At 29.8% G+C, this 22,545-nt stretch overlaps 1 protein-coding gene and 1 pseudogene across 2 annotated transcripts; both read left to right on the top strand.

Moving 5' to 3' along the window:
• The first annotated feature begins 1,432 nt into the window (after positions 1 to 1,432).
• On the top strand, positions 1,433 to 8,141 carry LOC107614898 (TMV resistance protein N-like). The gene is made up of 6 exons (XM_088500299.1): positions 1,433 to 1,935; positions 4,195 to 5,290; positions 5,404 to 5,712; positions 6,057 to 7,687; positions 7,815 to 7,883; positions 8,111 to 8,141. Exons 1-6 carry the CDS (start codon positions 1,433 to 1,435, stop codon positions 8,139 to 8,141), a joined length of 3,639 nt encoding a protein of 1,212 aa, XP_088356425.1.
• Positions 8,142 to 17,489: 9,348 nt separating this feature from the next.
• Positions 17,490 to 22,280, top strand: LOC107618920 (TMV resistance protein N-like; annotated as a pseudogene). Its single transcript, XR_015900191.1, has 4 exons — positions 17,490 to 17,622; positions 18,983 to 20,057; positions 20,156 to 20,464; positions 20,603 to 22,280. The product of XR_015900191.1 is annotated as a TMV resistance protein N-like (transcript).
• Positions 22,281 to 22,545: the final 265 nt, after the last annotated feature.

Here is a 22,545-nt window from a genome sequence, read left to right as displayed (position 1 = left end):
GGGGTGGGGTTGGATTGGGTTGGGTTGGGTTATCGGGTCAGGCAGCAGTTTTTTTTTCTTGTGTCTCAAAACGACGCCGTTTAGGACCTAGGGTAAAAAATCGGCATTTTTAAAAAAATCGACCGGTTCGGCTAATTCACTGGTTCCACCGGTATCGCTACCACCAGTGTCTTTGCTCTCTTACATCACTGCCACTAATATCTTTGCCATCTGTTTGTTTATTCGCTTCTCTGTTCTCTTTTTCGATCACATCTTTACTCGACTCTTCGTCCATCTTTGTCCACCTTTTCAAACTCTGGCGTAGTTGTTGCCCTCCTTTATCCCTGGTTAAGATTTATTGTTCTTTCCATTTTTGTATTGAATTTGCTAAAAAATTTGCGGTAAATGTGAAAGATGAAAGATTGAGATGATAGAAAAAATTGGGAAAAAAGGATATTTTGGCCTGAAAGGACAATCTCTTAAAGCAAAATTTAATGTTAGAGACGATTTTGAACGTAAAAAAATCTTAAGGATAATTTTGATTTTGGCTATGACCATAAAAACCAAAATCGAACTTAACCTTTAATTTAGTTACTGATTTGTTGTATATACATAATACTTTTTATTTCTAATTTATATTTATATTCGAAACTAGCTAGATAGAATACTTAATTAATAAAAAAAATGCTAGAGGGTCTTCAGAATTTATTATTTTTGATTAATAGTTAGCTGTTAATGTATAAAAATATGAACTAAAGTATGTTGTTAAATTACTAAATTAAAAAAATTAAATTAATAGTTAAAAGTGATAGCTAAAACATAAATTTTAATAATCTTGTGACATATTTCAATTAATAATGCAAATTTATAGTTGTTAATTAACGACAATATAGTGTTCCAAAGTTTATGCATGACCATCACTTCATTAAGGCACCAAACCATATCATGTATGTATTATATATGAAAAAGAGAAGTGATAGGGTTAGTAATTTTTGTATTTTGTAATCATCAATTGGTTATCAATAGTGTTTTTAATGATGTGAAATTAAATTTAATGGTGTAGGATCATTCAATTTTTTTTTATGGTTAAATGTTAGCTAATTTTTTAAAAAATTCCTTGTCCCAAGACTTTTCTTATAAAAAAAATATAGGTAAACAATGAGAATGTTAAACATTGTGAACAATAGATATGTTAGATGTTCAATTCACTAGTTGTATAAATAGTTATTCTAATATTAGAGTTTAGGAGATAGTTTAAAAGTGTAGTATTTTTTTTATTTTATTGGATCAATTATAGAGACTATTATTAGTATTGTTCACAAAATTCATTGTCTACTTAGCAAAACCCATTATATATATAGATGAAACCAAGAGGGTTTCTGCTACTAGCTACAACAACCAAACCACACCGAACCAGACATAAACAAAAACCAACACGAAAACAAAAAGAAGAATGGCCTTTTCTGATGTTTATTCTCCTCCTACACCTCCACCTCTCACGAAGTACGATGTTTTTATCAGCTTCAACGGTAAAGACACTCGTAACGGCTTCACCAGCCACCTTCATTCCGCTCTGTGCAGAAACCAGATCGAAACATTCATAGATTATAGAATTGAGAAAGGTGGTGAGATCTGGGAAGAACTGGTGCAAGCCATAAGAGACTCGTCGGTGTATCTGGTCATCTTCTCAGAGCACTATGCGTCTTCAAAGTGGTGCTTGCGGGAGCTTGCTGAGATAATAGAACTCACAAACATGGTGGAAAAGGGACACCACCATATTATTCCTGTGTTCTACAGGATTGAACCCACGCATGTTCGGAAGCAGACGGGAAGCTACTACAGTGTGTTCGCAGATTATGACAGAAATTTGGATTATCGCCTTGTGCGGCAGTGGAGGAAGGCACTCTTCCATGCAGCCAATATCTCCGGCTTCGAATATAATCATCACCATAGCAGGTAAAATAAATATAATTCACTGTAATTATAATTGTTAACTACATGCATGTCTTAACAAGCTACTTCCTAACACACCAAACAAAAGGGTACTTGTTGCATTGGTAAGGGGCTATCTAGGGTCGACCACAAATTTAAACACTTTAATAATTAAGATTAAGAAGTTCCATGTATTCCCACCATTAAAATAGAGTTATAATAATATTTTTGTCCAACCCTGCCTCTCCTCTACACATGGCCTATAATATTTAATTAGCGTTATCATAAACTTAAGCACGCCGCACATGCACAACAAATATAAAATGAGGAGTGTTAGTTGCAGTAATTTTTGTGTTTTGTAACCATTAATTAGTTATCAGTAATGTTTTTAATGGTGTGATATTACATCTAATGGTGAGAGATCACTCATTTTTCTTTTGATGGTTAAGTGCTGGCCACAAAACACAAAAGTTACTGGCCCCTAAACTTTCTCATATAAAATGGGAGCCTTGGACAAAGACGCTTAAAACGTCCTTTTTTTAGATGTTTTTCGATAATTAAATTTAATACATATAATCGATTAAATCGTATTATTTTTATCAAAATTAGACTAGATAAATTAATTTGACTGAAAAATAGTGAATCAAATCTTAAACTGGTCTAAATTAATATTATTTTTTTATAAAAAATGACTACAATATCCTATTATAAAAAATGACTAAAATACTTCTATTATGTATATTTATTTTGACAATCCTAAATTTTAGTTCTTTTGTTTGTTTACTGTAGGGTTAGAATTTAGAATTTTTAAAATTAATATATATATATATATATATATATATATATATATATAATAAGAGTATTTTAACTATTCTCTATAATAAGGTTATTGTAGTTATTTTTTATAAAAAATAATAATATTAATTTAGATCAATTAAGATTTGATTCACCATTTTTTCGGTTAAATCAATTTGTCTAGTCTAATTTTGACAAAAATAACATGATTTAATCGATTATATATGTTAAATTATAATTACTGAAAAGCATCTTAAAAAAAACGTTTTAGGCGTCTTTATTTGAGTGGCTCCCATCTAAAATATATACTACTTAATATGCACAGTTTCTGTTTTTGTCTCTAAATCTCAATCTTTTTTTAAAACACTACTTTATAAATTTTAAATTAATTATTTTTGTCAAATTTTAAAATTTTTTAAATTTTTTTTGTCAATAACAAAAATTAAATATCATTTTATTAATCAAAATTTTTCGAATATCAATTTAATGTTTACCTCTAAAATTATACCATTGATGCTAGCTATTCTATGAATAACTTTTTGTTTTCATTTAAGGGGAGGAGTATAAAAGTTGAATTAGATTCCAAGTTCAAATGTAAAAGGTATACAAGACTCAATTAACTAAATTGTTGGCTCAATTGCTAAATTTTCTAATGGCTTACAAATTACTCTTTAACTAATTTTTATTTAATTCTGTTAGATAATTAACAAAAATTTAACTAACAATAAATTAACAAGTATTTTTAAATTATATTTTATATTAATTAATTTTATTAATTAATAATTATTTAAATTTTATCTTTTTAAAAGTACAACATTATTAATTATTAATTATAATTATAATTATTTAATATTAACTGATTAAAAATTATTTACTTATGCTTTTTTTTATTTTCATATTGCACCTTATATATCTCACCCTTCCCATTACTCAAATCCTGGATTGATATCTTAACTACCTTAATTATATCGTCACTCGTACAATGAGGTAAAAACAACTTTCTTTTAGTTGTTTATTTAGTTAAAGTTTAAAAAGCGTGTTTTAAAAATATGGGATTTTTTTTGGTGACTAAAAATATGGATTATTAATAATAAACACAAAAACTATGAATAAAATTAAATTAATAAATAAATTAGAAGATTTGAGAAAAAATAATTGAATTATTTAAATTAATAGACTAAAAATTAATAATTTTAACTAATATCAATTTAAATAACACTGAATTTTTTAAATTAATATAAAATGTTTTTAAGATTAATTTTTATAATAAATTTTATTTAAGAAATTAAAAAATAAATAACAATTGTTAGACTAAAAATGAAATAATTAACAAGAATTGGTAGATTAATTAGAATATAGATCTTCAAAAATCATAAAAAAAAGGAATTATAGAATATAGATTAATTGGTTTTATTGCCATTTGTTCAATCTTTTCTTCTTTGGTGTGTATACATTTTAACCTTTTTTGGGTTAAATTACACATGCCAGGACTGAATCTGACCTCATTGAAGGCATAGTCCAAATGATTATTCGGAAATTGGATCAGAAATACACAAATGAACTCAGGAGCCCTTTTATACATGATCAAAATTATGCTTGCATTGAATCTGTATTGATCAACTCACAGGAGGTTCGAACCATTGGAATTTGGGGCATGGGCGGCATAGGAAAAACAACTATTGCAGCTGCTATTTTTCAAGAGTTCTCTCCCAAATATGAGGGTAGTTGTTTCTTGGCCAATGTAAGAGAAGAATCTTCAAGGCATGGCCTCAACTACATTTTCAATAGACTTCTTTCTGAGTTGCTGCACGAACATGTTCATATTACCACTCCAAAGATTGTGTCTGCTGCTATACTCCGCAGATTGAGGCGTAAGAAAGTTTTCATTGTGCTAGATGATGTGAATACTTCTGAGCTTCTAGAAAATTTGCTTGGAGTGGGACAAGATTATCTTGGAGTTGGTAGCAAAGTTATTGTTACCACCAGAGATAAGCATGTTCTTCTGAGTAGATCGGTTGATCATATCCATCAAGTCACAGAAATGAATGATGAGAACTCTCTCAAACTGTTCAGCTTGAATGCCTTCAACAGAACCCATCCTCCTGAAAATGAATACTGGGAGCTATCAAAAAGGGCACTTGCTTATGCCAGAGGAAATCCTTTAGCTTTGAAAGTTTTGGGGTCATTTCTTCATTCCAAAACTGAAAAGGAATGGGACAATGCATTGACAAAACTAAAGAGGATTCCTAATGCAGATATTCAGAAGGTGTTGAGGTTGAGTTTCAATGAATTAGATGATACAGAGAAGGATATATTTCTAGATATTGCATGTTTTTTTAAAGGAGAAGAGAAAGAAAAAGTGATAAGAATATTGAATGAGTGTGGCTTCTTTGCAGATATTGGAATAAGAAACCTTTTAGACAAGGCTCTTATATCAATAGCTACCAATAAAAACATACAAATGCATGACTTGATACAGGAAATGGGTCACAAAATTGTGTGCGAAGAATCTCTCAAGAATCCTGGAAAGCGTAGTAGAGTGTGGCACCGAGATGAAATTTGCGACATATTAAAAAATGATGAAGTAAGTGAATGACATTTTAATAGAACAAATGTTTTTTTAATAAAATATATAGCCTATATAATAATGAAAAATTAGTTACACTAACATTGATTATTATTATATTTATTTGGTAGGGGTCCGCTACAATTGAAACCATATATTTGGATATGACTGAGCGGACAGAAATATGTATAAGCTCTGATGCACTTAGAAAGATGCCAAAGCTAAGGTTACTTGCTTTTGCTAACGACAATGGCTATGGACAAAAGAGAGTTGATTATACATTGAGTCTTCCAACAGCTCTGGAGTTGCCTAATAACTTGAGATACATTCAATGGGATGGATGTCCATTAAAATCTCTATCAACCACTTCTTGGCCAAGCAAGCTTGTTGAACTCTCCATGCCGTATAGTGATCTTGAAAAGCTTTGGGATGAGCCCCTGGTAATTTTTTTTCTCAATAATCTTAGGTGTACACAAAAATCATAATCAGTTATTAATATAAAATATATACTAAAATATAAATATATATTTAAAATATATTAATTATATATGTATTTATACACAAATATATTGATAATTGATATTAGTGGTTGATTTTGATATATATATAGTATTTTTTGTTTTTTTTCCTACTAAATTTATCCATGACAATAAGTTTAAGAAAAAGTATAAACCTTCTGTTAAATAACATATTAATTAAAATTTATGTGTTTATACAAGAATAATTCTATCTGTTTATTAGAGTTTACAACTTAACTTACATGGTCCATTGTATGCTGTTGCAGAATTTTCCAAGTTTGGAGCTAATTTATCTGGCTAGTTCGAAACGAATGATAGAGTGTCCAGATTTATCCGGTGCTCCAAATCTAAAAGAAGTGTGGGTGAATGGTTGTGACAAATTAACTCATCTTCACCCTTCTATTTTCTCTCTTCCAAAGCTTTCAGGGTTATGTGTGTATGGATGCAAAGAACTTAAGAGCCTAAGCAGCAACAATTGTTCAACATCCCTTGAAAGAGTTGTTGCCTACAACTGCCCAAATCTGGAAGAATTCTCAATCCCAATTTCAAAAGACCATTCTGATATTCATGTCCATTTGAGGTCAACTGCCTTGAAACAACTACCATCATCAATTGTGCATCTTCAACATCTTGTGAACTTCTCCTTTCCAATCAGCGATCTCCTCATGGATCTTCCTGAAAAGTACACCAATCAAATCATGCTTTCAGACCCTAACAACCAAGAATGTGACTCAGTGGCCACCTTACGCAGAATACTACCCAGCCCTATGTTCCATTATCTAAAAGAATTGAAGTTTGATGGATGTCAAAGTTTAACTGAACTCCCAGACACAATCTCTTTGTTATCGTCATTGTTGTTGATAAGCCTACATAACACTAACATCACTTCCTTTCCAGAAAACATTAAGACTCTTCCGCGGCTCAAGGTTGTTATACTTTGTCATTGTGAAAGGTTACAACATGTACCAGCGCTTCCACCTTCCGTTCATGACTTCAAGGTCTGGGACTGCAAATCTTTGAGGACAGTGTCAGGTTCCAATACAGAAGAACTGAAAATACAGCATGGTACTACTTTTATATTCCTAAACTGCGTGATGTTGGATGAAGAGTCATACAATACCATTTTGAAAGATGCCATTGCTAGGATGGAAATCAAGGCAAAATCACTATCAGCAACAAGAACAGAAAACAGAATTGAAGAATGCACTGTTGTTGATGATGGTGATGGCTTTCTTAGTGAGGATAACGCCAACGTTGGCAAGATTTGTTATTTCTTGCCAATTAGAGGAAGTAAACTTGATGACTTGTTCCATAATGGATCTTCACAAAATTCCATCAGCATTCAACTGCCACTAAGTTCCAATTTCTCTGGTTTCATTTTCTACTTGGCTCTTCCTCCAATACCACCATGTAATACTGGTGACCTTGACATTAGGTTTGGGTTTGAATGTTACTTGGAAACAAGTTGGGGTCAAAGGACCCATATAGCAAGTTCGTCCTTAATAGGATGGGGCTGCAGTTTTTACCATGGCTTTCAGATGAATGTTATGTCGGATCATGTGTTATTATGGTATGATTCCCAATGCTGTAAGCAGATAATGAAAATAATCAGAGGAAGAAAGGCCATTGATGATGATGACAATAATGCAAATCTGGAAGTTAAGTTCTTTGCTCGGCTACCAAATAAGGAGGAAGTGGTGATAAAAGAGTGTGGCATCCGTTGGATATACACAAATATGGAGAAGGAATCAAGAGTGTGCAGGTTCAAGAGAAGCAGGCAAGTTTTCGAGTTAGAAGAAAAAGACTTGGAATCTGATGATGAAGGAGAAGAACTAGTTCCTCCAGCAAAGAAATTTAAGCATAGCTTAATGGAAGTTGAATCAGTAGAAAACTTGAGGTAACCTTTTAATTAATTAATTGGTTACTATAACTGAGTGTTAAGCAAATAAGTTTAATTTAATTTATGCATGCTTTAGCCAGCAAGATATGCTAATAATATTTTCCTCTTTAAAAAAAATGAACAGGAAAAAACTAGAACAACTTTTGCACATTCAATTTGATGGAGGCTTTCTTAGCGCGGAGATCAAACTGGGGTACAATGTGTAGTCCATTTACAATTATAGTTCTTATGAGCAATTTCAGTTTAAAGGTACATATTTTGATTATATTTCTTTTATTAATAACCTAAGACTGGATATTCTAGCTAATATTATATCATGTTAGTATCTTCTGTTTTTTATATATATTTTTCCGTCTACCATTTTGTTAATATTGGGTTTTTTTTTTAATTAACATAGTATTATTGTTTTCTTCATAATAGAAATATAGCAACTGCACATCATTATTGCTGAAGATGGGTAAACTTGAATGCCAAAGAATAGCTTCTAGTGCCTTCAATAGTTCAGTGCCATCAAAATGGGTTCTTCCCAGTTATTTTTTCTTTTTGGTCTCAGTCCTTCTCAATTATATTTCTAAAGATACTATTCTCTCTTTCTATTTGTTATTTTCTATTTGCGAACACTCAAATAAAAATAAAAATGCTCATTTCATCTTTTGTTAAAGATATTTTTGTGTTACATTTTAATTAATTTTTATATAATTTATTCGGTATTCTTCGTCACATATTATTAAATTCTTAAAAAAATTTCTTTTCAAAAACAATAAAAAATATTTAGATTGGACTAAAAACAAATAGGTAATAGATTAACTATTAGATTTTTTTTAAAATTATTTATATAAAAAAATATGTCACACTCATCAATTAATATATATATATATATATAAATTTTTTAAAATAAAATTTATCATACGAGTTACATCGATAACAAACTCAAACCTCTTAAAATTTTTACAAATAAAAAAATAATTAATTTATATTCGTACTATATATAAAATAATTTTATTTTATTTTTAATATTCGTACTATTATTATTATATTATAAATTAAAATTCACTAATTTAAATTTATTTTTATTTTTAATATAAACATTAGAAATAAATAAAATTTTAGATATAGGGTAACAAAAATAATGTTTGAAAAAATTTGGATTTTTTTATTTTATTTTTAAAAAAAATCCAAAAAAGCACTCATGTTAGAGGCGCGGTTTTTACGAAACAAAATCATCAATCTTGATTTACAAATGCACCTCATATTTTTCTAAAATTACGTTTCAATCTCATTTAAATTATATATCTCCATTTTATGAACTGTATAAAAAATCATTAGGGCCAAACAAGTCTTGTTAAAACACAGTATGAATATTGAGCCAATTTTGATTATTCCAGAAGACATACGGCAAAACCAATTAGTGATGGATTAATTCAAGATGAGTGAAGTGGAAAACAAAACCAAAGGGAATGGAAACTGGCTAGAAACTACTGTTTTGATGTATACGAAATTACGAAGGAGACATTGAGCAATAGATAAGAGCAGAAATATTAAAATATTTCCAATAATTTCAGTCCAGACATCACGTTACTATAATTTATCATTTTAGGTCAAGTTATTTAATTAAATTGTTTGGAATCTAAAATTATTAAATTACAATTTTTTTAATATTATATACGTATTTGAAATATTTACATATCTACAAAAATCATTATAAAATGTAAATCTGTAGTTTCTGACGATTTCTTCATCATAATCCATTTTTTTAGAAAACACAGCAATTTTTAGTCATCACACAAATTTACATTTAATTTTAAAATTATTACACCTGTACCGATTTCTATATATATATAATATTAAAAAATTATATTTTTATAATTTTAAATTCTAAACAATTTAATTAAATAACTTACCATAATTTTATAAAAGCAGACAAACCTAATTTAACCTTCTCCTAAAGCATTATGTTTCTTACCAAAGACTTTAGTAAATTTTGACCATTGATCCACTCAAAATTTAATTTTTTTTATCTCAATTATTTTATTAAATATAATTTTTTATTATTTAATATTTTCTTTTACATATTTTTTATTAATCCTACTTAAAATCATACTTAATAAAATAAATTGAGAGAAAAAAAGATTTGAAGATAGCATTTGATTAGTGACTAAGATTGAAAGACTAAAATTTAGTATTATATTTGGTAGTCAGAGATTAGAACTAAAATTTCAATCTCTTTTTTTAAAATTTCAATCTCTTCCATACTTTCAAAAAATAGAAATACAAGAGACTAAAATTTTGAAAACAGTGACTAAAATTTAATAATATTTTATATAAAAAAATTTTAAATCTATCATTCAATTTTTATGTTTATTTTAAATTAAATATAATATTAAAATATATATTTTACACCAAACACAATACAAAAACTTAATTCAATCTCATTCTTTCAATTTTTATCTTCCAATTCCAATCTCCCTTCCAAATACAGTCGAAAGTAACCATTCTCGAAAAATTTTAGTCTGTTTTTTCGGCCTTTTTCTTTTTTTAAAACAAAGAAAGCTCAACACACTAAAGTGGAGCAACAGATAATTAAAAATACTATAAAACCATCAAAACAAAACCAAAAACGAATGTGATCAATCCCCTGTCATCTTCGGCATAGCCATCAACAACCAAAAGGATCAATATCAGTCCACTCCTTGTAGCTTATAAATGTTCTGCCTTGAATGACCTCAACACCTGTTGCTCTATTGTTAAAAATTCTGTCATTGCGTTCCATCCAAATGTTCCAAATCACTGCAAAGAATCCAGTCAGCCACCTCTTCTGCTCCTCTTTTGTATTAAGCATGCCAGTCCAACTCTCAAACAAACCTTTAATGGTTCCTGGGACTGCCCAATCTTTATGAAAGCACCTTAACCACGCGCACCACACCTGCCAAGTAAACTCACAAAAAAGAAACAGATGCTGCACAGATTCTATTTCTTTTTTACACAGGACACAAATATTGTCACTCTGCTGGATGACGCCTAATCTACTCAACCTCTCTTTAGTATTTACCCGACCAACTAGCACAAACCATCCAAATAGCTCGATTCTTGGAGGCACCAACCCTTTCCAAATAACACTTGTGAAATTATAGCTCGTAATCACTTGCGAAAGAGTCTCCGATTGCAGCACCTACACTACAGAGTTAGTAGAAAAAATACCTTTATTATCAAATTTTCAAACAAGATTATCTTCTCTACCGGTTGATAGCTTCACTGGCCTCAATCTCTCATGCAGTTGATGAACCAGTTCCAACTCCCACTGAAATAATTCTCTCCGCCACTGAAAATTTCAAATCCACTCTAACCCATCCCAGAACCCACAATCTCCTATCACAGATCCTTTTTCTATGGTAATGGTTTTGGGAATCCTTTGTACTGTTGATACATTATTGATCCAATTATTCAAGAATACTTTAAATAATTTTTTTTGAAAAAAGAATTTAAAGCATAAATTTTTTTATTAATAACATCTTATAAATAAATTATTTTGTATTTAGATTTTTAATTATAAAAATATTTATTTTAAAATTATAGTGTTTGGATAAATAATTTAAAAAATACATTTTTTTACACAAGAGAATGAATATTAAATAACGATGATAACAAATACTTTTCAATAATATTGAATAATTTTATATCACCTAATCACTAAGATTACAATTGATTAGGCAATTGATTATTTATTTACTCTTTTATTAGTTCCATTTTTCTAATGCTTTCCCACGTAATATCATTAAAAATTAGTTCTTCTACTTCACCTTCACCCATGAAATTAAAATTTTCATAAAATTTCTTAAATTGTTCATGGCTTATGTCATTCCGTGAAATAAAATTGTATAAAGCCAGCACCAATGATTCTAACTTGTATAAACCTAAGATCTTGCTTTTAAAAAAATACCTGGAAGGAATATATGCAATAAGTAGTTTAGATGAAACATTGTCTAAAAATAGTGGTGGAGGATCAATATTTCCACTGTAGGAATCATTACGTGAAAATGTGAAAATGGTGGTGAAGTGCTCGTACTTCTAGCAGATGAAACATTGCGTGAAAATAATGATGAAAGGTCTTTTAACAAATAGAACCTAGTGTGAAAATGGTGGTGGAAGACCAGTATTTCCAACAAAAACAGAAAATATTTTTTACAGAACCAAAAATAAAAGTATATCTTTTTTGTTTTGAAGTTAATTTTTTTACAAAAATAATAAAATAACTTATTAAAAAACAAAAAAATTCGTATATTTTTATTTTTTTTAAAAGATTATGAATTAATTTTTCAAAAAAATTATTTTTTTTTTTCATAATTCAAAAAAAAAAAGCTTCTACTCCTTCTCAAAGGCTCATTTTTTAATTCACTCCAGCGCAGCTAATTTGATGCTTTCTTACGGTCTTAATCCAATTAAGCGTTCCTAATTAATCTGTTGCGCTTTTTGTTTTTCGTTTTTTTAAGTTTAATTTTGCATTCCAATTAAGTAGAATTGTGAGTGGAACATCTTTTAGTGTAAATCTCAAATTAGCTTTCAATTTTGTTTTTAAACATTTTTAATTTAATAATTTTCTATTACACATGAAATTTGTAAATGTATAAATAGTGAAAAAATAGTTGCTTAAAATATAAATAATACGGAAAAAAATTTCTAAAATAAGAAAATATTTATAAAGTAACAAAATAAAAGAAGACACCTCAATCAGGCAGAGAAAGTTATATCAAAAGGTGATCCATGGTGATTTATGATGACATTGTACCAGGGGTAGCAGAGGTAATACAAATACTTCTAAAGTTAATAATTAAATGGTGCATTCTATGGTGTAGAAATGAAATTGTTTCTATATGTGTAAAAGGATAGGTGTCAATGTATTAGTAGTTTACGCTGATGGTTCTTGAATGAGAAAAAATTAATTAGAGTACTGATTCATTGGACCCACAAAAAGAAAGAGAGTGTGTGACATTGTATCTGTGCCATAGAGACAACTTATTAAGTTTTTTTTATTTTAATAAATTGAATAAATATTTTATTTATTAAAATAAATAATTTAAAAAATTATTATCATGTAGACGAGATATATGTATTTATAAATATAAAAATATATTTTATAAAAATAATAAAAAATATTAATAATTTAAATTAGACCAAACTCTTAAAAATAGAACATTTCAATTAATATGGAAGGTGGACGATCTTAACCGTACTACTTTCATCCACTGACGTTTTTTATTAGAATTTACACTAAATCAATTCAAATAATAACAGGGCGGGATTCGAACCCCCCAATACTTGTTTAAGCAAACTAGTGAGCTAATCACTAGACCAAATTCATTAATTAATTAGTTAAAACCACCTATTTCTTCTGTTATTTTAAAACTGCTCATCTTTTCTATTATTTGAAACTGTTTATCTTTCTTATTATTTAAAATATTCTATGATGAGTTTGGAAAACTCTAATTTAAATTGATGATGATCAAACATTATTAACAGCAAAATTATTAATTTATTTTTTATTAAAGTATGTTAATTGTAATAATTTTTGCTGTGTAGATTCCTTTTTGGGCCGAAATAAAAGAAAGTTGGCAAGCCCAAATTTGTTACTTATAGCTCAGCCTTGAAACATAATGTCCAAATTGATTTGGCTGAAGCAAGTTGTTATCTTGGGCCAAAATTGAACTATTATTGCTACAAGCCCAAATTAACAAGTGTTGCTACATGACCCAATGCATGATCCGAAAATAATTCATCAGGAAAGCAAATGTTATTATTTGCCTTATGCCTTCCAACGGATCTAAGCTTATTACCATGTGATGGATTCCAAATTCATTCAATTATCATTTATTGCATGGGAACAATGAGAGAGAAAAAAGAACATCTAATTTGATTGCAGCATCTAATGCTACACGCTACTCAACAAGGGAAGAATCATTTCAAGTAATTTCATTCTCTTTCCTAAATCAATGATGTTCAAATGTCTTTCTTCTCTCTCATCACTTTCTTTCTCTTCGGTCCTTACACAGCAAACCATGGAGACTTTGAGCTATCAAAAAGAAGGGAAGGCAAGCTACAAGACCATCTCAATGATGGCAAGAAAACATAAAAAATGTAGTGGCTAAGATCTTCAACCATGAAAGAAAAGATATGGTGATGAAATCTCAGCCTCTCCATACCAAAAATGGGTAAGGAAGATTTCGGCCAGCAAGGAGAAGATCCTTGGAGAGGATGGCTTGTCTCTGCTTTTGAGCTCACTCATCACAGAAGGTAGCTAGGGTGGTTACGTGAGGGAGGAAGTAAAAGTGGAGCAGATGAAGCTATCACCATCATGAAGCATCAAGGGCCAGAAATCCATCTTGGAGAGCAAGACAAGGATGGAGCGCTCGGATTGATGAAGAGTGATGACCAAGGAAGGACTAGAGGTAATTGCATGTTGGTTATTGCTCTCTCTAGCCGAACCGGTTTTGTTCTTGAAGGAAGAAGAAGTTGGCTTGGGTTTTGGCTTCAAAGGTGGAGACTTCTCTCTTCTATAAAAAAGAGTGAACAGCCACGGTTTGGAGCAAGGAGTTAGAAGTAAGCAATGAGAGTGCAAGGCACAGGATTCTCAGAGCTACCTAAGCTTACAGATTTTCTTCTTCTTCAATGTATTCTGTTTAGTATTTTTCTGTTTAATTTTGTCATGTCTTGAGTCTCATGGAAAAAAGGCAAACAGTGAGGTTTGTATGAAAAAGCCATAGAGCGAAAAAAGACAGAGAGTGCAAAATTAAAAGAAAAAGCCATAGATGTCCTTAAAGTTCTTTTGTTCATCTATGTTGTGTTTCATGATTCTGTGGGAATCCCCTTATAAGTTGGGTTAACACTTTACAGTCTGTAATCAAGAAGATTATAGTGAAATTCCATCATGGTTGTGATGGAGACTGGATGTAGGCTGCACTGCACTTAGTAGCTGAACCAGGATATATTTGGGTGTAATTTTCTCTCTTCTCTACTCCATTTCTGTTTCTACTGCACAGGAGCTAAGTCTGAAAAAATATCTCGTGCCAAGTGACGAGACAAAAAGAAAAATCTCGTGGCTGGGGACGAGACAAAAGAAAAAGTCTCATGGCTAGTCACGAGATAAAAAGACAAAAAGTTTCCAGAAGTGGTTTCAAAGGTCAACAAGTATTATCAAGCAAAAAGGGGCTAAGATTCAACCCCCTTTTCTTAGCCACTGATAACCATCATTCTATTTTTAAGAGTTTGATTTAATTTAAATTATTAATATTTTTTATTATTTTCAAAAATTATATTTTTATATTTATAAATACACATATCTCGTTTACACTATAAACGAGATAATTTTTTATGTATCTCATTGTAAGGAGATATATGAAAATTGAAAAAATACACATATATCGATACGAGTAAAATTATCTTGTTTACAGTATAAATAAGATAAGAGATGCTTATGTATTTTTCTAATAATTTTTAAAATTATTTATTTCAGAAAATAAAATATTTATTTAATTTATTAAAATAAAAAATTTCCACATATTATTTGATTTATTGTTAATAAATATGTATATCACTAATCAAATTAGAATTAAATCTATTAGATGAAAAAAATTTTGAAAATTTTTTTTTAATATTAACCAAAATATTTTTTATAGAATTTAAAAAAGAAAAAGATCTTGAGACTAACTTACTTTCACTCTTAAAATTATTACTATTAAAAATGAAAGAATGTATAATTTAAGTAATAGGTAATTACTATTCATTTATCGTGGTTAACAAATTTATTGTTTTTATAATTATATGTCCTAAATATATTAATAATTATTTTTATATTTTTAATATTTTACATGTTTTAATTTATAAATTGAATTGACAATTTACTATTATTAAAGATATCCCATTTTTTTAGAAGAAAATATTTAACTTTGAACAAAAGACTAAATTAGAACGATATAAAATGTTTTAGACAAAAATAAAATATTTTTTCAATTATAATTGAATAAATCGAAAACGTTAAAGATAAAATTAAATAAAATAAAAAATTAGAAATAGTTTAAAAAAAATTACAGACATTAAGGACAAAAGTATATTTTACCCTATTATTAAATATTTAAAAATAAATAACAATTTACGATTGAAAAAATATTGTTTTGGTCCATAATATTTGAACTAAGTTCTAATTTTATCCTTAATATTTGAAATATTTTATTTTTGTCTAAAACATTTTATATCGTTCTAATTTAGTTTTTGTTCAAAGTTAAATATTTTCTTCTAAAAAATGGGATACCTTTAATAATAGTAAATTATCAATTCAATTTATAAATTAAAACATGTAAAATATTAAAAATATAAAAATAATTTGTAATATATTTAGGACATATAATTATAAAAACTAATTAAATTTGTTAACTACGATAATTGAATAGTAATTACCTATTACTTAAATTATACATTCTTTCGTTTTTAATAGTAATAATTTTAAGAGTGAAATTAAGTTAGTCTCTATATTTTTTCTTTTTTAAATTCTATGAAAAATATTTTGGTTAATATTAAAAAAATATATTTTTTTTAAATTGTTTCATCTAATGGACTTAATTCTAATTTGATTAGTCATACACATATTTATTAACAATAAATCAAATAATATGTGAAAATTTTTTATTTTAATAAATTAAATAAATATTTTATTTTCTAAAATAAATAATTTTAAAAATTATTAAGAAAATACATCAGCATCGCTTATCTTGTTTATACTGTAAACGAGATAATTTTATCCGTATCGAGATATGTGTATTTTTTCAATTTTCATATATCTCCTTACTGTAAACGAGATATGTGTATTTGTAAATATAAAAATATAATTTTTGAAAATAATAAAAAATATTAATAATTTAAATTAAATCAAATTCTTAAAAATAGAGTATTTCAAATAATAAGAAAGATAAGCAGTTTCAAATAATAGAAAAGATGAGCAATTTCAAAATAATAGAAGAAATATGCAGTTTTAACTAACTAATTAATGAACTTGGTCTAGTGGTTAGCTCACTAGTTTGCTTAAGCAAGTGTTGGGGGTTCGAATCCCGCCTTGTTATTATTTGAATTGATTTAGTGTAAATTCTAATATAAAACGTCAGTGGATATAAGTAGTACATTTAAGATCGTCCACCTTCCATATTAATTAAAATGTTCTATTTTTAAGAATTTGACCTAATTTAAATTATTAATATTTTTTATTATTTTTATAAAATATATTTTTATATTTATAAATACATATATCTCGTTTACATGGTAATAATTTTTTAAATTATTTATTTTAATAAATAAAATATTTATTCAATTTATTAAAATAAAAAAACCTAATAAGTTGTCTCTACGGCACATATATAATGTCACACACTCTCTTTTTTTTTGTGGATCCAATGAATTAACAATTGTGTACTCTAATTAATTCTTTCCTATCCAATAACCATCGACGTGAACTACTAATACATTGACACCTATCCTTCTACACATGTAGAAATAATTTTATTTCTACACCATAGAATGCACATTTTTTAATATGTATATTTTTGTCAAAAAAGAAAAATCATGTCTAACGTCATTACATACATCATTATGGTTGCCTAGCATTGCTAGTGTCATTCGGCCTTTTTTTTTTTTTTTGTTAAATTCTTAGCCCAAAGTATAGAAACATATGAAAAGTTGAGAACTAAGACGTTTACTGCAGTTTAGGCGTTGGTTCAGGTGGTAATTCATATGCTTCTTAATATTAGAAAAAAAAAAAAAAAAAAAACGCTTGCTTGATGTATCATGTAAATAAAATATTAGCCAAGAAGAGATTATATAAAGCTTAGCCTTCTTCCATTCAGAGACACTAAAAACCGCAGAAAAAGTGAGAACAGTGTGAAGCAAAATCCAAGGTAGGTTGTTCAACTCTTACATCTACTTCACTATTTTATGGACTATATATCTGAATTGCTGAAGTTTTCCCTGAAACTCTGTGGTATTTGAGATTGAGAGTGATTATTAATTTGATATTCAAGTTGAATGAGTTTAGATTTCATTCTTATTCTGTTATAATTGACTAGTTCGATCTATGTAGAATAGAAAACAGAATCTGTTATTTTTCAATTTAAGGTGGTTATTATGGAGATGATATGTAATGAAGTCAGAATTGTAATCAAAATGAGGTATTCTGGGTTCCATGAGGTACTTGAATTGATCATGATGTCAGAACACTAGTGTGCCTTTTAATTTGGACAAGTTAATCTCTCAGGTATGCATATTGATTTTTCTTATTATTTGAGACAAGTTATCAATCTTATAAAAGAAAGGGAGAAGTAAACTCATGCTATTTTAACACTTCACATGAATGACCAAAATAAAAAGTAAAAAGGTCATGTGACTTTTTCTTAATTGATTTTGTAATCTTTTTAACAACCGTATATTGCTACACAACCACCATTTGCTCTTACTCTTGCTCTTGCATCAAAGTAAAACTACTCTTCTGACTAGATACATCCTTTTATATATGGAAATAGGGGTGTCCGCGGATTGGATCGGATCGGATATGGCAAAAAATTCTATCCGATCCGCACAATTTTCATCGGATCGGATCGGATCGGATATCGGATATATCCGCATTATTAAACCTTCTCTTTTTAATCATATTTCTATGTAAAAAAATTCGATAAAAATATTTATTTCATACTTTTAAACTTATTTATTTCTAAAATATTTTTAATCAAATTCTCTCTAAATAACAAAAATAAAATAATACAATATATGAATAATAATTACTAACTAAAACATACAAACAAGTAAATATAATACCAAACATATATATGTTTGTTTATTTTTTTAATTATTATAGTGCGGATCTGCAGATCCGTGGATGTAGAGCAGATATCCGCAATCCGATCCGCAAAGGGTGCGGATCGGATCGGATCCGATGGATCCGATGGATCCGATCCGATCAATTTATGGATCGGATCATATCCGCAATTTTCGGATCGGATGCGGATATTTACCGCGGATCTGCGGATACGATCCGATCCATGAACGCCCCTATATGGAAAGTATATGTTAATTGAGGGCACTCTTGATTAGTTAGATCTTTCGTTAATAGTTAATATTATAATATAAAGCCACATTTTTTTTTGACTGATATATGTTTTGTATTTTGTTAGTAATCATATTTTCTGTTTACTTACATTGTTACACACGGAAGGACTGACTCAAACCTCATTTGACTTCTTTGTTTACTTGAAAATATGAAAGCACACTCCAAATGGATCTGCAGAAATTGAATCTCGATAATACAAATGAAACCGAAAACTCTTTTGTGAAGGACCAAAACTATGCACATATTGAATCTTTATTGAGAACCCAACCAAAAGAAGTTCAAGTAATTGGAGTCTGGGGCATGGGTGGTATAGGTAAGACAACCATTGCTGCTGCTATATTTGAAGAGTTCTCTCCCAAATATGAAGTCAATTGTTTCTTGGCAAATGTAAGAGAAGAATCATCAAAGCATGGATTCAAATACATATTCAATAAGCTTCTTTGTGAGTTACTACAAGAAGATATTCATATTGATACTCCCACAATCATATCCTCTAATATTATGAGTAGATTGAGGCACAAGAAAGCTCTTATTGTTCTAGATGATGTGAATAGTTCTGATCTTCTTGATAATTTGCTCGGAGTAGGACACGATTATCTAGGAGTTGGTAGCAGAGTCATTGTGACAACTCGAGATAGGCATGTCCTTACATGTAGAGCCGTTGACCAAATTCTTGAAGTCAAGGAAATGAACTATCATAACTCCCTTAAACTCTTTAGCTTGAATGCCTTTAACCAGATCCATCCACCTGAGAATGGATTCCAGGAGCTATCGAAGAGAGCAGTTGCTTACGCCAAAGGCAACCCTTTAGCTCTAAAGGTTTTGGGATCGTTTCTTCGTTCCAAAAGTGAAAATGAGTGGGATAGTGCACTAACAAAATTGAAAGGAACTCCTGATGCAAATGTTCATAAGGTGTTGAGATTGAGCTTTGATGAATTGGATGATGCAGAAAAGAATATATTTCTAGACATTGCATGTTTCTTCAAAGGGGAAGAAAAATATAAAGTAATAATGATATTGAATGCCTGTGGTTTCCATGCAAATATAGGGATAAGAAACCTTTTAGACAAGGCTCTGATAACAATAACCAAAATGAAGAGAATACAAATGCATGACTTGATACAAGAGATGGGTCAAGAAATTGTCTGTGAAGAGTCTGCTAAAATTCCTGGGGGACAAAGTAGATTGTGGAACCCCGATGAAGTTTGTGACATACTGAAGAATGATAAAGTAAGAGAAAATGATTCTTTGTATTGTTTCCAAAAACATATATGAAATATAGCTTATTGAATATTACACTAACATTGATTGTTGTATTTATTTGTCAGGGGACTGATGCAATTGAAAGCATATTCTTGGACATGACTCAAACCACAGATCTATATATAAGCTCCAATGCATTTAGAAAGATGCCAAATCTAAGGTTACTTGCCTTTGCTGATAGCACTGGTCATGGGGAAAGGAGAACAAACAATAATTTGTATCTTCCAACAAATCTTGAATTACCTAATAGCTTGAGATATATTCAGTGGGATGGATATCCATTGAAATCTTTACCATCCATTGGTTGGCCTAAAAACTTGGTTGAGATTTCCATGACATACAGCAATGTCGAGAAACTTTGGGACGGAGTACAGGTATGCATGATATAACACCATGTATGTATATATTTGTTTGTCTTTGATAGAATTTTAAGTGTTAAATCCTAAACCTTAAATTTAGTTATCCCAAAAATTAATAAGTACTGATTTGATTTATCATATATATTGTTACAGAATTTACCAAGTTTAGAGATAATTGACCTTTGAGGCTCCAAACGCTTGATAGAGTGTCCAAATTTCTCAGCCACCCCAAATTTAAAAGAAGTATGGTTCAATTTCTGTGAAAGCTTGCCTCATGTTCACCCTTCTATTTTCTCTCTTGAGAAGCTTGAATTTTTAGCTGTGTATGGATGCAAAGAACTCAAGAGCCTATGCAGTAGCAATTGTTCACCTTCTCTTCATACAGTGGTTGCCTATGATTGTCCTAATCTCCAAGAGTTCTCAGTCCCAATTCTGCATCAAGATTCCAAAATTCATTTGCATTTGAGATCAACTCCTTTGAAAGAACTTCCACCATCAATTCTGCAACTTAAACACCTTGTAAACTTCTCTTTTCCCATTAGCAAGAATCTTGCAAAACTTCCTGCAAATTTTGCTAATCAAATCATGCTTTCTGACATCAGTGAACACGAGCAAGACGCGGTCTTCACTCTGCATTCAGTACTACCCAGCCCTGTATTCAAACATGTAAAGCTTCTCAAATTTGATAATTGCCATAGCTTAACCGAACTCCCTGACAACATCTCTTTGTTATCATCATTAGTGAAACTAAGCTTTCATAAAACCAATGTCATAGGCTTACCTGAAAGCATTAAGTTTCTTCCACAACTCAAAGTTCTTAAAGTTTGTCACTGTGAAATGCTGCAATTTATACCAGTGTTTCCACCTTCTATTGAATGTCTTCAGGTATGGGATTGTAAATCTTTGAAGACAACATTGAGTTTGGAAAGTGAAACACCCAAACAACATGCAGGTACTTTCATATTCCTGGACTGCATGAATTTGGATGAAAATTCATGCAATGCCATTATGAAAGATGCCATTGCTAGGACAAAATGTTGGATGGAAACAATACTAACAACTGAATCAGAAGTCTCGGAAGAACAACGAGACAATGAAGATCATAATGTGATTAATTTTGGGAAGATCTGTTGTTTCTTTCCTATTAGAGGTAGCATACTTCAAGAGTTTTTCCATGACTATTCTGCTCAAGCTTCAATTAGTACCCAAGTGCCTCCAAGTTATAACTTGTGTGGGTTCATGTTCTACCTGGTTCTTTCTGAAGCACATTCATGCATCATTGATGAACTTGTCATTAACTTTGAGTGTGAATGTTACTTGGAAACAAGTTGGGGAGAAAGTATCCATGTAGCAAGTTCCGTCGTCGTCGAATGGGGCTGCGATATGACCATTGGATACCATCTGAATGTTATGCCGGATCATGTGTTGTTATGGTATGATGAAGAATGTTCAAAGCAGATAATGGAAACAGTTAAAGGAAGAGAAGCTAATACTGAAAAGAAGTCCCATTTTAATGCAAAGATGATAGTTAAGTTCGTTGCTCGGCTACCAAACAAAGAGGAAGCAATGGTAAAAGAGTGTGGCATTCGATGGATATATTCAAATTTGGAAGAAGGATCATCAAGAGAGCAGAGATCCAAGAGAATCATTGGAAGTTAATGAGCAAGAACTTAGTCCTCCATACATGATTCAACAAAGATATTTAATGCAAAGTTTTCTTGAAACCCCCTCAATCATAAGAACACTTGGTAATCTTCCAATAATTCATTATTGATTAGCACTTCTTAATGTTAGCAAAATTTGCAATTAACGACTTTTATATTTGACTTATGTACACTTTATCTTCTTTGCTTTTCTTTTTGATGATTAAAAGTTTAAAACAGCGATACTAGAAGGCCAACAAATTCAAGCCAATAATACATAAGTAAAAGAAAGGGTAGAAGAGAGTTGAGCGCGAAGAAGAAAACGAGTTCATCAAACTAAAAGAAGAACGTTGATGATAATATGTTCTGTGTGTTGTGGGTGCTTTTTCTGTGATTTGTGTATGTGCAAAATATATTAATTTATGTGAGTATCATTCAAATATCTTGTATGCA

This window comes from Arachis ipaensis, chromosome B9, assembly GCF_059453495.1.
Source record: "Arachis ipaensis isolate K30076 ecotype BB chromosome B9, ASM5945349v1, whole genome shotgun sequence".
NCBI classification, from domain to species: Eukaryota; Viridiplantae; Streptophyta; class Magnoliopsida; order Fabales; family Fabaceae; genus Arachis; species Arachis ipaensis.
The sequence above is the reverse complement of the archived record's forward strand: the minus strand, read 5'-3'. Positions and strand labels throughout refer to the sequence as shown.